Source organism: Tyto alba, unplaced genomic scaffold, assembly GCF_018691265.1.
Source record: "Tyto alba isolate M040663 unplaced genomic scaffold, T.alba_DEE_v4.0 Super-Scaffold_8, whole genome shotgun sequence".
Classification (NCBI taxonomy): Eukaryota; Metazoa; Chordata; class Aves; order Strigiformes; family Tytonidae; genus Tyto; species Tyto alba.
This window is the reverse complement of record NW_024881329.1, coordinates 6,096,171-6,110,325: the sequence shown is the minus strand read 5'-3', so window position 1 is coordinate 6,110,325 and position 14,155 is coordinate 6,096,171. Positions and strand designations below refer to the sequence as shown.

Here is a 14,155-nt window from a genome sequence, read left to right as displayed (position 1 = left end):
TACAAAACAAATTAAAGAAATTCTCACTGAGACATGCATAAGCAAGCCAATTTTCCCAGTACATTTAATAAAGCAATTTAATCAGACAAAACACAGACAAAAATCTTACAATTCAAGCAATTAAACTGGTTATTTAAGAACTAATTATAAAGCATGTTATGATCTTTCGGTTAAAGTGTGCACTTGAACCTCTATATTAGCTGCAAAATCACAAGACTTACTGATAAAGTTAGTAACACTGATGGCATTATCACAGCACAGAAAATATTGACAAGTACCTCTGCACACCAAAATACTCCACGAAATTCCACTGCAAACTAGAGGTATTTGGAAATTCCTCTATAAATATATTCAATATTCAAATGTATTCAATATGCAATGTCTTTGTAACTGTAAGCTAGTTGAATTTAATCAAGTCTCATCCACATTTGTATAAGCAACAGTATAGGTATTACTAAATCATATCAATCTTGAAACACTTTACTGTATTTCCTCAGAGTTACTTTACAGACGTGCTTCAGATTAGCATGGAGAGATACATTCCCTTACTTTCCAAAAAACTGAAGACAGTATACTTGGCTTGAAAGCTCTTGTAATGATATTAAAACAAAATTAGTAATTTAAACTGCTTTTTATAAAACTAAACCTGCTATCACACAAAAGCTAAAGGCATGAAACCACTGCTGAGACAGGGTTTTTTTAAAAAGGAAAAAAATTAACTTTTTAATTTGGCTATGTCATCTTTTAATGGCTAAACATATTTCACAGATCTTCCCTAAATGATTGGTCTTTTTATTTTGATGAAATCCTCTCCCCCTCATTATTCCAAATTAAAAAAAATACTACTCTTAATTCACAGATGGATTCAGAAACACAGCAACAGTTTTGACAAAACCCAGGCTATTTAATCCAGTGCAGCCCTCCCTAGATGTTGTAATTTCAGTTGTTTACCCTGAATTTCCCAAATTACCATCATCTCAGAGACTCCTAGCAACAACTCCAAAGAGCAAAATATTTGCTTGCTTTAAATTTTGTAGAAAATCTACTCCCTTTCTATTGCAGCGTGTTCTCCCAAACACGTGGGAGGTGGCCTTTCCCTTCCGCGGCTCTAGCACAGGAGCCTCGGCTTGTTTAGAAAACGGCGGCAATAGCGTCTGCGCAAGGGTCAGTCCCTGGCCTGCCGTCACAGCCGTGGTGGGAAGGCTGAGGCTGCAGCACAGCAGCCAGCTAGAAAGAGGAGGAGGAGAAGGAAGAGGAGGAAAGGATGATGCAGAGAAGTCCAGGGCCCTCTCCTGCTCAGAAGAGTCTCTGCTTCCCAAGAGCACTGGCCGATAAGGGAATACACCATTAGCTGCCCACATCCACACAGGAGAACAGGACCTATGGACATGAAACACTATCTCTGATCAATGGGGTATTTAGGAATCAAAGGATTTTTTTCATGTTTGCCTGACTGAGTGCTTTGAGTTTGGGTTTTCCTTGTTGTTATTGGGGTCTTTTTTTTTTTTTTTTTGTCATTTTGAGACCATTGCAATTGGTCAGACAAGTATGATTTGGAAGCATTTAACTAATTGCAATTTATGGTTAGCATCTAGTGTAAGAAAAGGCCAAAAATTGGAAGTTCCAGGGAAGGGAAATGGTGATTTTAACACTAGAATTATGACTACAGGGTTCTTTCACAGACCACATTGAGCCCATAGAAGAAGATGCTAGAATTCAGAAGTGAAGTGACTCCTCCAGAAAAACGGAGTACGTATGCCCTGCTGCAGATGACACAGTAGGACCCCACAATTCATGGGTTATATACTTGCTGAAAAACACCAGAACATTGGGTAACTAATTCTGGAGACTGTGTACCACATCAATAAATGGATTCAACAGCTGTCTGTCTTAACCTGTACATCCTGATTAACATAACCCATTCCCATTCACCTTTCAGGTTCTCTTTCAGCAGTGCATGATAAACACAGCTGAAAGCTTTGCCTAAGAGGCTGTAGGTGAAAAAGGTATCAAAATGCAAAGTATGTTGCACCATTCTCCCTTGAGAGACTGAAGTGATCACAGCCATAAACATTCATAGCTTCAGAAGGGATAACAGAGATGGTGTGTTATTATCAACAAACATGACATTGAAGTCTGTAATATATAAAACTGGCTAAAGGAAAACTCAAATATATTTCAGTTATTGATTAGTAGCGTGTTTTCTATTGCAAGAAAGCCAATTTGTGCCAATGTCCTGTTGCTGTCACTGCTAGTAGACACAGAAGCTGGAGGGGTTTGTTTTGTTTTGTTTTTTTTTTTAAAGCAATAGCTATTAGGATGACTACAGCATACTAAAAAGCCTGTAACACAGCACATGCGCACATGTAAACCATACACACTACAGGGAAGAAATAATATTGGTACCTATTCATGCATTCAGACGCCTTAATGTGGATACACTGAGAAGAAAAGCAGTCTCTCTCCCATAATGCACAGAAGGAGAAAGGGACAGTAAGCCCCAAGAGCATATCAATAGGACAAGACAAGGACAAAAAGTTAAACAAGTTAAAATCATGAAAAGATTCATGTTTCAAAGAAAATACTTAACAGAAGACTATACTAAAAGTAATTAATGCCTACAGCTGTTATGTTCACCTCCAGCAATTCAAAAGTCCTAGGAGAGAAGAAGTCACAATTCATAGGTCAAAGGGATGGAGAGGGGAACAGTATTCTAAAAATTGTAATCTTTCAGTTAGTCCTCTAAATAAACTATAACATACAGGAAATTCTCCCTTCTCCTGAAGTTTGACATTTATGAGCCATTTATGAACAAAAACTGAAATAATCCTCTGAGCCTTCACTATGAACACAACAGCAGCAAACTACAACAACTCATCTTTCACCCTGAAATAATATTGAGCTTTTTCAGGACTCCTAGAAGCTAGAACCTTCCCTCTTCCAAATTCTAAAATGGCACCTCTCAAATTTATAGCCCTTGGCGTTTCTTCACCTGACTCCCCAGACCCAGAGAAGTTTTGTAAGCAGTGTGGGAGCCTAAGGAAGCAGCAATGATCCAGAGAAGATAAAGGAACAAACGATGTAAAAATTTTTAGGAAAACCAGCGAGACCAAAGAAACAGGTAAGAAATTTGCCCTGGTCCCAGCAGGTCTAAGCAATGAACAGATACTTCAATTAGTAAGTCTTAGAATGTCAATAATGAAAAGATGTTTAAAAACAAGCTGCAGTAGCATCTTCTGGAAGGAATGACTTGGCCTGGCTTCCCAGGCTCGGAATGCCCTCACACTGGAAGGGTGTACCTCTGAAAACATGCAGAAGGTAGTATCAAAAATAAAATGGAGCAATTTGTATCTCTGACGCTACTTTCTACCTATCAGAGGAACATCAGAGCATCCTTCATTGCCTTTATTTGGTAGCAAGATACACACCTGAATACAAACATGTACACTTGCATGCGCTGTCTTTGCATGAAGTTTTGTTGTTTTATTGTTTTATTTACAGCAAACGTTGATAGGCCTTCCAAGTTTCTCAATTTGTATTACTGTCAAATTCATATAAACGAGTTTACTTTCAGTATTCTCTCATCAATTTTAACACATATAAGACCAACTAAAAATAGTTTTCATGATTGAGGACAATGAGGCTTCTAAAGAGACTGTGATGACATGAACCCTCATAAACTGATACTATTCCTTTTAAAATTACTGTATTACTAAAGAGTACAGTCAATTCTCTATTAATCCCAGAGAGTATTTTCAGCTATATACTAATGTTGTGCTTCTTCATATTAAAATCTATACATTGGATTTATGCTCCCTCATTTGTAACAGCAAAAGACTACTGTATTAAAAACTATAGCAACTGGATTAATTAAATATCTTTAAGATGTTAGCTACTGAACTAAATATGCAGTAAGGATCCTGAGTTCTAAAAGGCTGTCACACAGCTTAGTGACAGCAGCTTACAGCTAGTCACAGCACTTTGCCTGGGACAAATAAACAATGTGAAAAATTCATCAAGATAAAAACTTAAAAGCAGAGTTACTAAACAAAACAATTTAACATACATACTGCTACACTTCGAAGTAGGGTTTTGATTGCACTTGAACAGCCTGTACGCAGTTCTGCGGGCCTGTAATTGTTATAAACACCCAAAGAGACACAAAAGCTTAAAGCTTAGACTCGGGAGATGATGAAAGGAAAAGAATTTTGAGAACTCCTACAGTGTACATTATAACAATTAGCAGGTTTTAACATATATCCCAGTGAACATTTATTGTACAAATCCTCTTCTAACTGAATCGTATGCAAAAAGCATCCATGTATTTTCTAAGTAAATGTTCTTCCTTTAGTTTTACAAAGCAAAATGTTGAAATTTTTCACAGTTTGACTGCTTCCCTAGGTTCAAAAATTCATTGTTACTTAAAACAGCCACTTAAAATGAGATCCAATACCTCTAATGTAACAGAGGATTTACAACAGTCTAAATAAATGACAGGCCAAATGTAAAAAGTGACGTGGCACATTCTCCCACTCATTCAGGACTTTAATGTAAAAAAGTCTTATCTTTATTTCGGGCTTAATCTGCTTGTGGTTTCTATTTCTGGCTGCACTATGTCGTGAGACAGAATGTCCATCTAGGCTCTGGATATTAAAGTGTACTGAAGAGATTAGATAAAGGTAATGGCTGGTGAGTGATGGAATGCCAGCATGACCGTGCTCCTGTCACTGTGTGCCCACAGCCCACTCCATGACCACTGAACGTCAGTGTTGGATGGGGTCCACACGCCAGGAATCTTACAAAATCCTCCTCCTGCCCTAGGAATTGATTCTAAATAAAATGAAACTGCAGCATCAAGTCTGCAGTGAAGCATTAAATACCTAAAGCAAAGTTAAGATCGGCCCAATAAATTAATACATGAAATATACATTGTAGATTTTTTGATAGAGATTTTTAGCATAAAGTTCCTTTTGCTATCAACTCTCTATTTCTACATCAACTTTTTAGTAATGACCCCATGTTGAAAGTCTCAGGTACTAGCTCATGCTGATTTTCAGAAAAAGATTCAGATTAAAGACTTGGTAGAGCTCATATAGGTATGATATCCCTAAAAGAACAGCTGAAGTCTGCATTTGCTTCTGAAAACGTTTAACCACAATCACACCATGGATTCTACTCCACAGGAAAGGAGAGGCACAACTTGGCAGTGGTGACTTAATAGCTTGCCTATAGAGCACGCTGCTTGGTAACTACACGTGTGTGTGTACGCACACACACACAGGGTTTCCCCCCCACCTCATCACTGATAGTGTAAAACTCATTAACAATCCTAATATACATTCAATTAACATTTACAAACACCCTTCAATAAAATAAAAAGCAGATTTTTTTTTTTTTAACTCTAAAGCAAGTAGATACTAACGCTACTTTCTTTATCTCCTTCCCCAGTATGCACTAATAGCTATTCAAGAGAATTAGAAGCCTAGAAGTACCTTGGGTCCTCCTCTTTCAGTATGTGCTTATTCCTAGGAAAAGGCTCTAGGAGAGGAGGGCTTTATGAATTACACTCATTAAATATTGGAGTGGAATGCTTTTTCTTAAACAAAGGTTCCTTTGTAGCTTGTCCTGCTATCTCATGTTCAATGAATTTGAAAAAGTATAATAAACGTTTCCACAAAGTGCACCGGGTCTTTTTCTAAACACATTTTCCAAGTTAATATTTGTTTAATATGTTTCAAACTATTATCCATTTGAAAATAGAACCGAAAGCAATAAAAGGCAGTCTACAATTTTTAAACACTGCACAAATCAAGATGCAAGGAAAAGTCTAAGTTGAGCAGCTGTTCTTCGTAATTTCAGCACAGAAAAGATTTAAACAGAAAGTTTCCTTCTAGATCTCCTAAGTATACCTGATCAAAACCTGATTTCTAAATGTTTTGGTTTTTGGTTTTTGTTTTTTGTTTTTTTTTTTTTTTTTTAAAGTACATAGCTCATTTGCTTGATAGAAAAACAGGTTCTGCTCCAAGTATCAGTAGAATTTAAATCTGCAATATACACTGAAGTTTCTAAATTTTGCCTTAGTGCTGCAACTCAACTAACCGGAGTCAGGTTTTTCCACTGTCAAGAAGGAATGTATGTTTTATTTCATTTTCATAGGTTTTTATAACAAAGAATAGAACTGTAAATTACACTTTTTTTTTTTAAACAAACCACAAAACCAACCTCAAACTATTATCAAACAAAAGTATTTGTTCTTTTAAAAAGCCCATGTCATTTAGGACAACTATTGCTCCCCCTTAAAAAGGAGAAGAAAATTGGTTACTCTTTCCCCTTGAAACTAGGAAATTAAACCTCAAAAGCTACAGTGTTGTCATTTTCTAACTGTGAGACCTGAGCTGTTTATTTTATTTTTAAAAAACACAACAACCATCAGCCCACTATGAGATCAAGTACTCTATAAAGAAAAAAAGACAACTTTTCTTTCAATTTGTAAACAGTACTGGAACAACTTATCAATACTATTTTCTGATTTTAGAAACAGGATCTTTACTCACAGACACATTATTAATCTCTAAAGACATTTACATAGTACAACATATGAACATCAATTCATAAGCAAAAAAGAAGTGCTATGTCATATTTGAACAGGCAGTCAATATACCTGTCTACTTTAAAAAAAAAAAAAAAAAGGATATCAAATGATGCTTCTGTATACAACAGCAGCTTTTCTAATGCAAATAAACATTAAAAAATATGATTATCTAATAAGCTTTGTAACTATACCTTAAAAGAAAATTTGCGATTTATGCGATCTTCAGGTCCAACTGGAGATATTACATAACTAGGCAATGGTATGCTACCCAGAACAGATTCTTCTCTGCTGTCTGTTGAATAAAAAAAAAGATAGAATCTAATTCACTGCACTTTTGCACTTTTCAGTGGGGCAACAATACATTCTCCTTTATGGACACACAGACAACAGGCATTAAGTAGAAAGAAGAGTGGTTCAGACTGGATATAAGAACTTTCCCCGTGAGGACAGAGCAGCAGCGGAACCAGCCGACCAGCGGGGCTGGGCCATCTCCATCCTTGGAGGTTTTCAATGCCTGATTAGATCAAGCCCTGAGCAACCTGGGCAGATTTCTCTCCCGACCCTGCTTTCACCAGGCAGCTGGACTAGACACTTCCTGAAGTCCCTTCTGACCTGAACTGTCTTATGACTCAACATCAATAATATATGGAGAAAAATGCTTTATTTAAAAAAAAAAAAACAAGATAGAATTTTTTTGAAAAAAAATCAGTCTGCATTTTTGTTGAGTTTTTTGGGAGAGGGAGGTTGATTTTTTAGGTTCAGACAGAAGAACATGCTTTGAGAATAAAGCTTTATGTGACAAATGAACTCTGACCGGCTGCATAACATGACGGACCTTCCATTTAGCATTCTGTATCTATGCTAATTGCTGTAATTGGGAAACCCGTATTACTGCTGGCTCTAAAGTGATCTACAGCAGAAATGCAGAACCTAGACCTATGAATTCAATTTTCATATTCTATAATGCTTTCCAAAAATTGTAATATGCTACACAACATTCAAAACTTCAAAATAACCTTATGTAATGCTATTACATATTAGTTCAGTCTATGATCACATCTAACCTTTTTTGGTAGAAATACTGGATTCAGAAGTTCTCACTCTCTCACACTGTACTTTGGATTAAAGCTGAATCAATGCCCTGATCTGGCCATAGTGCGTTCTCAAAAAATCAGCTGTCCAAGTGCAAGCAAGTAGGCAACACAACGCAGACCAGAGACGGGATAAATCTTAAACTGGTATTGCTGCCACATGTTTTGCAATGTAAACCTTGGCATAGGTCAAAGGTAAGTTATGTGACAAAAGATTATACAGCATGCCCTTCTTTCCCAACTCTGGCCTGAAATTTGCTGCTCATTAAAGACATACAGATAAGTAATTGTCTCACTGTGCATCCTCTCAGAATGCCTAACTATATCTGAAGAGTTCAATTAGTTTATGTTTGCAATGTGATCTGAGCAGGTGAACTGTTACAGACAACCCAAAAGAGCTAGTATCTACTCACCTTTGTAGTAAAACAAACAATAATCAGCAAGCACAAACCATCGTCTTTTCCATAACCGCATTCCAGAGCTATCCTGAAATGCAAGAAATGGGATACACTTTTCATTTATAGGAAGTTAACAGCAATACTATACCAGTGAGTAGTTTACCAGAAGTTTACCTAAATATGGTATTAATTGCAAAAACAAGCAGTTTATATTTTAGCAAAATATTATGTACTAAGAAAGATAAGAGGCAAAACATCCAGCTATAAAATAATCAGCATAAAATATTCAAACTGCTAATTTTCATTAAGTAATTAAACTTGCATCCAAACAGCATTCAGATTACCCTTATACACAACCAACGCATATTTTATCTAGACAGTTTCATCTGCAGTAGAGAAATAATGTATGCATCTGGATGGCACAAACTCCAACTAGGATTGCCTGTAGACCGTGATGAAAATCACTACACAGCTGTGAAGTATGACCTCACATTTCAGACAATGATCCCCTCTAATTCTGCAGTCAATCTCCCATATGTTACCCATGCCTAAAAAGTAATTTAATCAAATATTCCTTAGAAAATAAAACAGGGTGCATAATATACATATTTTAATGAAGTATAATATGCCTGTGGAGATCTCTCTCTATATATATATATATAAATCACCTTGTCAAAATGAGTAATATTTACATTGAAATTAATTTTAGAAGCTTGACAAATTGCCAAACTGTAACCTAAGCAAGTACAACTTCCTCAGCTGAGGTAGGCTTTGATGAGACCAGAAGCATATAAAGTATCTTCAGGCTTTAAGTGCTTGCAAGTAGAAGTAAGAGGACAGAAAGAAACAGCTAGAGGAATATTGGATATACTATTTCCCTCCTTCTTTCTGCAGTCATATTAAGTATGCAAGGATTTTCTTCCCTTTCCTTTTTCATGTTACAATGCTATCAACACATACTGTGTCTGAGTTCTGGTTCTGTCCTGAAAACTAATGGACTTGGGTAGCGGATATCAACAGTTGGTAGCAGAATAGAGCTCTCGACACAGGAGGAAGCAGATGGCTGTCAGCAGTTTCGCTTTCCTGTATATGCAGAATCCTAATTGTCAGCCTTAGATTTCAGCCTTCTCCTGCTCATCCCTAAACCTAGCTGCTGGATCTCTGGTGATAATCTGAGGGACGCTGACTGACAAATTAGAAGCAGGGAAGTATTCTCGTAGAACAAACAGCTTGCTTTACTTTTTTGCACTCAAGGATGTGCTTCTGTCAGCATAAGAGTTCAAGACAGAGCAGCTGTAAAATTCTGTTTGTTGGATGAAATCCTATAATCCAGCCTTTGCTGGGACACTGGTCTTGGTGATGACAATGTGTGGTGAGCAGGTCCCTGTCTCCATTTTCTCCCGCCTGCTTCTGGAGAACAAAGGCATACGGGTTGGAATTAAGCCTTTGATCAGGATATAAGGGCATAAGCAAGCAGATGGAAAAAAGCGTTCACAGCCAACCTTGGGCTTATAGTACATTCTGAGGGAGACTGAGATCAGCACCGCAGCAAGCCAGCAGGATGTTTTATAATGAAATAACCATAAAAATCTGGGAAAATAACCAGATTTAGACAACAAAGTTATAGCCTCAACATTTAACCATGATGGTGACACCCATTTATCACTGTTTCCACTTCTGAATCAAACCTGCACATAAAACTTGGTTTTCACACCTGCTGAGCACAAGCCCCTCATTACAGAAGCTTGTGGGAGTACCCAGCACTGCCCTGCATCACCAACATCTAAGCTTCTGGTTTTGCATTTACTTGGAAGGCACTTATTTTTGCTTTATGATTGTACTGAAGTATACAAACAGAAACAGATGATTACATGCATACCTGTTTGTGTAGCCAGCCTCTTACTATAACAGGAACATTTGGATTCCTCCTGATAGCTTGTTCCCTCTTTCCAAAACTATGAACTTTGTTTCCAGCCTTCACAAACTGTAAAGAATGTAGAATTGGTTTTTAAACTGTACTGAGACTAACTTCATATTACAAATAACCTCACTGCAATAATTCTTACTTTATTACACAGTAATAAAGTATTTATAGCACTTTCAAGGGCAAATAAATAGACAACGATATTTACAACATAGCAAAGTCAGTCTTCCACTTTTATCAACATACCAGTGCCAGAACCGTCTGCCAACTCCCAGCTGAACAGCAGGAGCACTGGTGACTCAAGTCAGAAGGGAAGAACTGCTGAAGTTTCAGGGTGCTTGGGAAGTATTTTTGAGTGCACTACAAGAGATGCATGCAAGTGTCTCTGCAAAATGGTACAAGCTTCTTACACATACACAGGACTTTATGCACATGAATCCTACTCGTGCTCTTCATTGCTTGTTTTATATTTTTTATTTTTATTATTATTATTTATTGTTTTTTGTTTCCTTTCTTGTTTAAATTCAAACATTGACAGTTTAATAAAAATGCTTGGACTTTGACCCTGCAAACAAAAGGAGATGACTGAGTGATGCTGCTAAGGAAGAGACCTAGATGGCAGTAAGTGGAAATCACAAAGAGTAGGTAATGATTTGTGTTTTACTGCAACCTCCACTTTGGTTCACATGGACAAAACTATTTCAAAAACAAACAAGGAAAGCCTATCAGTCTGTGAAAAAGACAGCGAGAATCTCTGGATGAATCATCTGCCTGCTCTCTTCCCCTCTCAGCAGAGCTTGCTACTGCAGTTGTGTTAGGAACCGAACCTGAGGTGCACAAACCACCCTTACTGCTGCTCCCAGTCTCTCTTTTGCTGGAATCTCTCCTCTCAGCTGGTCAGGGAACTGATGCTCTGTCAGCTGCAGACAAACAGCAGCTCTGGAAACCAGCACATTCGTCATATGCAAGGGATGACATCATAAAAATATCTCTGCATACCGCTTCTGCCAGTCAGACAACATCTGGACTGGAAGACAGCATATATGATAATAAAGCAGTCTAGCAATGTATGATAACTATAAATGGATTCTGTTCCTTTTGAGGCTAGGCTTTACCAACCTGCACTAAATTTCACACATTTCAGTAGACATAAATGCACCTCTGAATGCAGGATTAAGATAATAGCAATAATCAGTGAAAAAAAGAAAAAAAAAAAAATCCACTTTTTCTTTGGTGCAATAGCATATAAAACAGCAACGTAGATTTTACACTTGTAAGGACACATCAAAGGGCAGATTTGACGAGGTAGTTTCCCCAGGGCCTGTTTCCCAGGAAGCAGCGTGCTGCTTTCAGCCCTGCTGCCAAGTCGGGGGAGCTGCGTGTGGCGGTCATATCTGTGAAACGCCCCAACACTGGGGAGACAGGAGGAGCGCCAAGCACGGGCGCTTCCCTCGGAGCAGCACCCGGGTGAGGGTCTGCACGAGAGCAGCCCAGCTCCCGGGGGCGAGCGCGGGCCGAGGGGCCGAGGTGTGCCAGGCCGCCCCTCGGCCCTGCCCGTGCCGGGGCACCAGGTGACGGCGGCAGAGCTCCAGCTCTACGCAAACACGGCGCCTCGGTGCTGACCCCCGAATCCCCCCCGGTACCCACCCGCAGACCCACAAGCAGCAAGTGCGACGCTAACGGAAGGATGAAACAAGATGCCAGGTGTTTTGTGTTTGTTACTGAAAATACTTCAAAAGGTAACTTGTGAACAAGTGTCCAGATATCACTTTAAACAAACACACAAAGATGTATCAGAGGACAGACAAGCTCTGGATGATCGTCTGATCATCAAGTCAAGCTATATTTATTTTCCTTCAAAAAAAAAAAAAAAAAGAGAAGTAATCAATTCAGCCAAGATTTTAAAAGCACTGTTGCAAAATGTTAAGCGCAACAACTACATTACAAGGATGATGACAAATAAGGAGGCCCAAAATGTTTAAGGCTCCAAATGTCAAAAATCTATGCTTTGCACCTGAACAGAAATCAAAATACAAAATGCACAGAATTCAGTTTCGTAATTTTTCCTTCTCATATTTATCCTGGGATGGGCAGGGGAACTGAGAACAGTTAAAGTATAGCTGATCTAGCCTTACAGCAGCATTTAAATCTATTTTTTTCATCAGATCTCCTGTCAGTGATCAAGAACTTTGATCCTCTGGTCTGGCTTAGTTTAAAGAAAAAGGCAGACCACAATGTAGAAAAGCCATCCTTGACCTTGGTCAAAAGACCAATTTCTATTACACAGGAGGGGGAAAAGTTTTCTCAAGGCTGTATACAATACAACACCCATAACAGAAACAAAAAATAACTTGATGCTGCTTTATGTAATTAAAATTTTCATATAATCTGTAGTATTAATCATCTCACTCTGCTCTGGAATACAACAAAGCATAACAGATACTGAATGTCACACCTTGCTTCCATTGGCTAAAATAAAAAGTTAGTTTAAAAGAAAAGGTATATTTTTTAAAACTATTTATCTACACAGCAGTAGTCTTTTCCTAACTTAAAATATTCTGATACCATTGTTGTGTGTTGAAAAATGCAGGTCAGAGCAGCTGCCTGTGTCACTGAAGACAAAGAAGTTGCTTTTGACTTCAGTACATTTCTTACTCTAGCTTGTTTGTGAATGACTCATAAGTTTTCGCAAAAAAAAAAAAAAAAAAAAAAATTGTCAAGAGCCAAATTCTGAAATCCCTTTTCATCACTGTGTCATCTTCCTTACAGTAGCCTCTAGCTGAGGAGGAAAGCTGCTAACTTAATTGCAAAACATAATTATTCTTTTTTGTAAAACTGGACAGTCAAAAAAAAAAAAAATGTAGACAACCTTTCATTTGGAACAGATTTTGTAAATAGGAAAATGGAAGACTATCTTGGTAAAAATATGCAAATATATACACATAAGAGCATACGTAAATTTCAATCTACAGGGAATTAAAAAAGCCCAACAAGCCAGCCCACAAAGAAACCCACCTGTTTAAGTCAAACTCTTCCATTCAAAAAATCTCAATGTTTCACTAACAAACGAACTCATTAATCCTTTCAGTATCTCTAAGAAAATTAGAGCACATCCTTATTTTTCAGATATGAAAAACAAACTCTCAGAAATTCCTTCTGTTAATATTGAGCACTCACCCACAATGGCCCTGAACCAAAACCTGTGTTTACCCCAGCTCCAGACAGTCCCACAGAGCTGGCACCATCACACACCTGGCACCACTGCCTGTTTCTCTCCACTGCTAGACATGATCTTTATTTACTTGTAAACCTCATCAGTTCATCTTGGAAAAATACCAGCAACTATCAGTGTCATCAACAATTCAGTTACTACTCTTGCGCAGAATCCATCCAAAACATACACTCAAAATGTAGGTAGCACTAAATACATTAAACTACTATTTTTTATACTTTTGACTTGGCCAAAGTACTGTGTAGCACAGTAACATTTACAAGCTTCCGTTCACACCATCAGATGCTTTAATAGACTAAATTCCAAGTGTACCTTACTTTCAAACTGAAACAGATCTTTATTCCTCCATATCCTTCATTTGTAATCAATATAAATGGCTTTTAATGTGGTTAATAATGTAATTGAGTTGGCTATGAACAAGCAGATCTTTGGGACAGAGAACGACTGTAGTTCATCAGCATGCCCTTTTGCTTTTTATCCCCTCAACTCCATGCCCCAAAAGCAAGCATGGCTACACTTACACTGGACTGCAAACAAAATAGAAGCAGAGGCCAAAAACAGATTAACTGAAGTTTTGGGACGTGATTCTGGATATTCTCCAAGCTGTGATGGAAAGAGCCCTACCCTCACCTTCTGCTGTGTGGTTCTGACATCTCCAGGGAACTCGCCTCCAGCATGTGGGTGGCCCTGTGAGTCGTATCCAGTCACCCTTTTTGATCTCACTGTTTTGCAAAGCCTGATTAGACCAGCGCAAACACATGACAAGGGGAAGCAGCAGGAGCAGGGGACAGAGGATGCACACTTTTTGGCAGAAGTGTGATCCTGGGTAGCTTAAAGCCAATGGTGTCACTGGAGGAATCCCCAGCTCAAAGCACAGTATCAGGTCCCCATTAAATTTGCTGGGTTTAGGAGTGAAAA

The 14,155-nt window shown here is 38.1% G+C and overlaps 1 protein-coding gene across 2 annotated transcripts in view; it reads right to left on the bottom strand.

Annotated features, from left to right (window-relative positions):
• PLEKHA7 (pleckstrin homology domain containing A7) overlaps window positions 1–14,155 on the bottom strand; it is a 154,680-nt gene that overhangs the window by 44,263 nt on the left and 96,262 nt on the right. For both annotated transcript variants that reach the window (XM_042785212.1, XM_042785213.1), the window contains exons 6-8: window positions 9,961–10,065; window positions 8,097–8,169; window positions 6,784–6,884 (exon numbers count right to left, since the gene is read on the bottom strand). In XM_042785212.1, coding sequence (XP_042641146.1) covers window positions 6,784–6,884; window positions 8,097–8,169; window positions 9,961–10,065 — 279 coding nt within the window. The remainder of the gene's footprint in view (window positions 1–6,783; window positions 6,885–8,096; window positions 8,170–9,960; window positions 10,066–14,155) is intronic.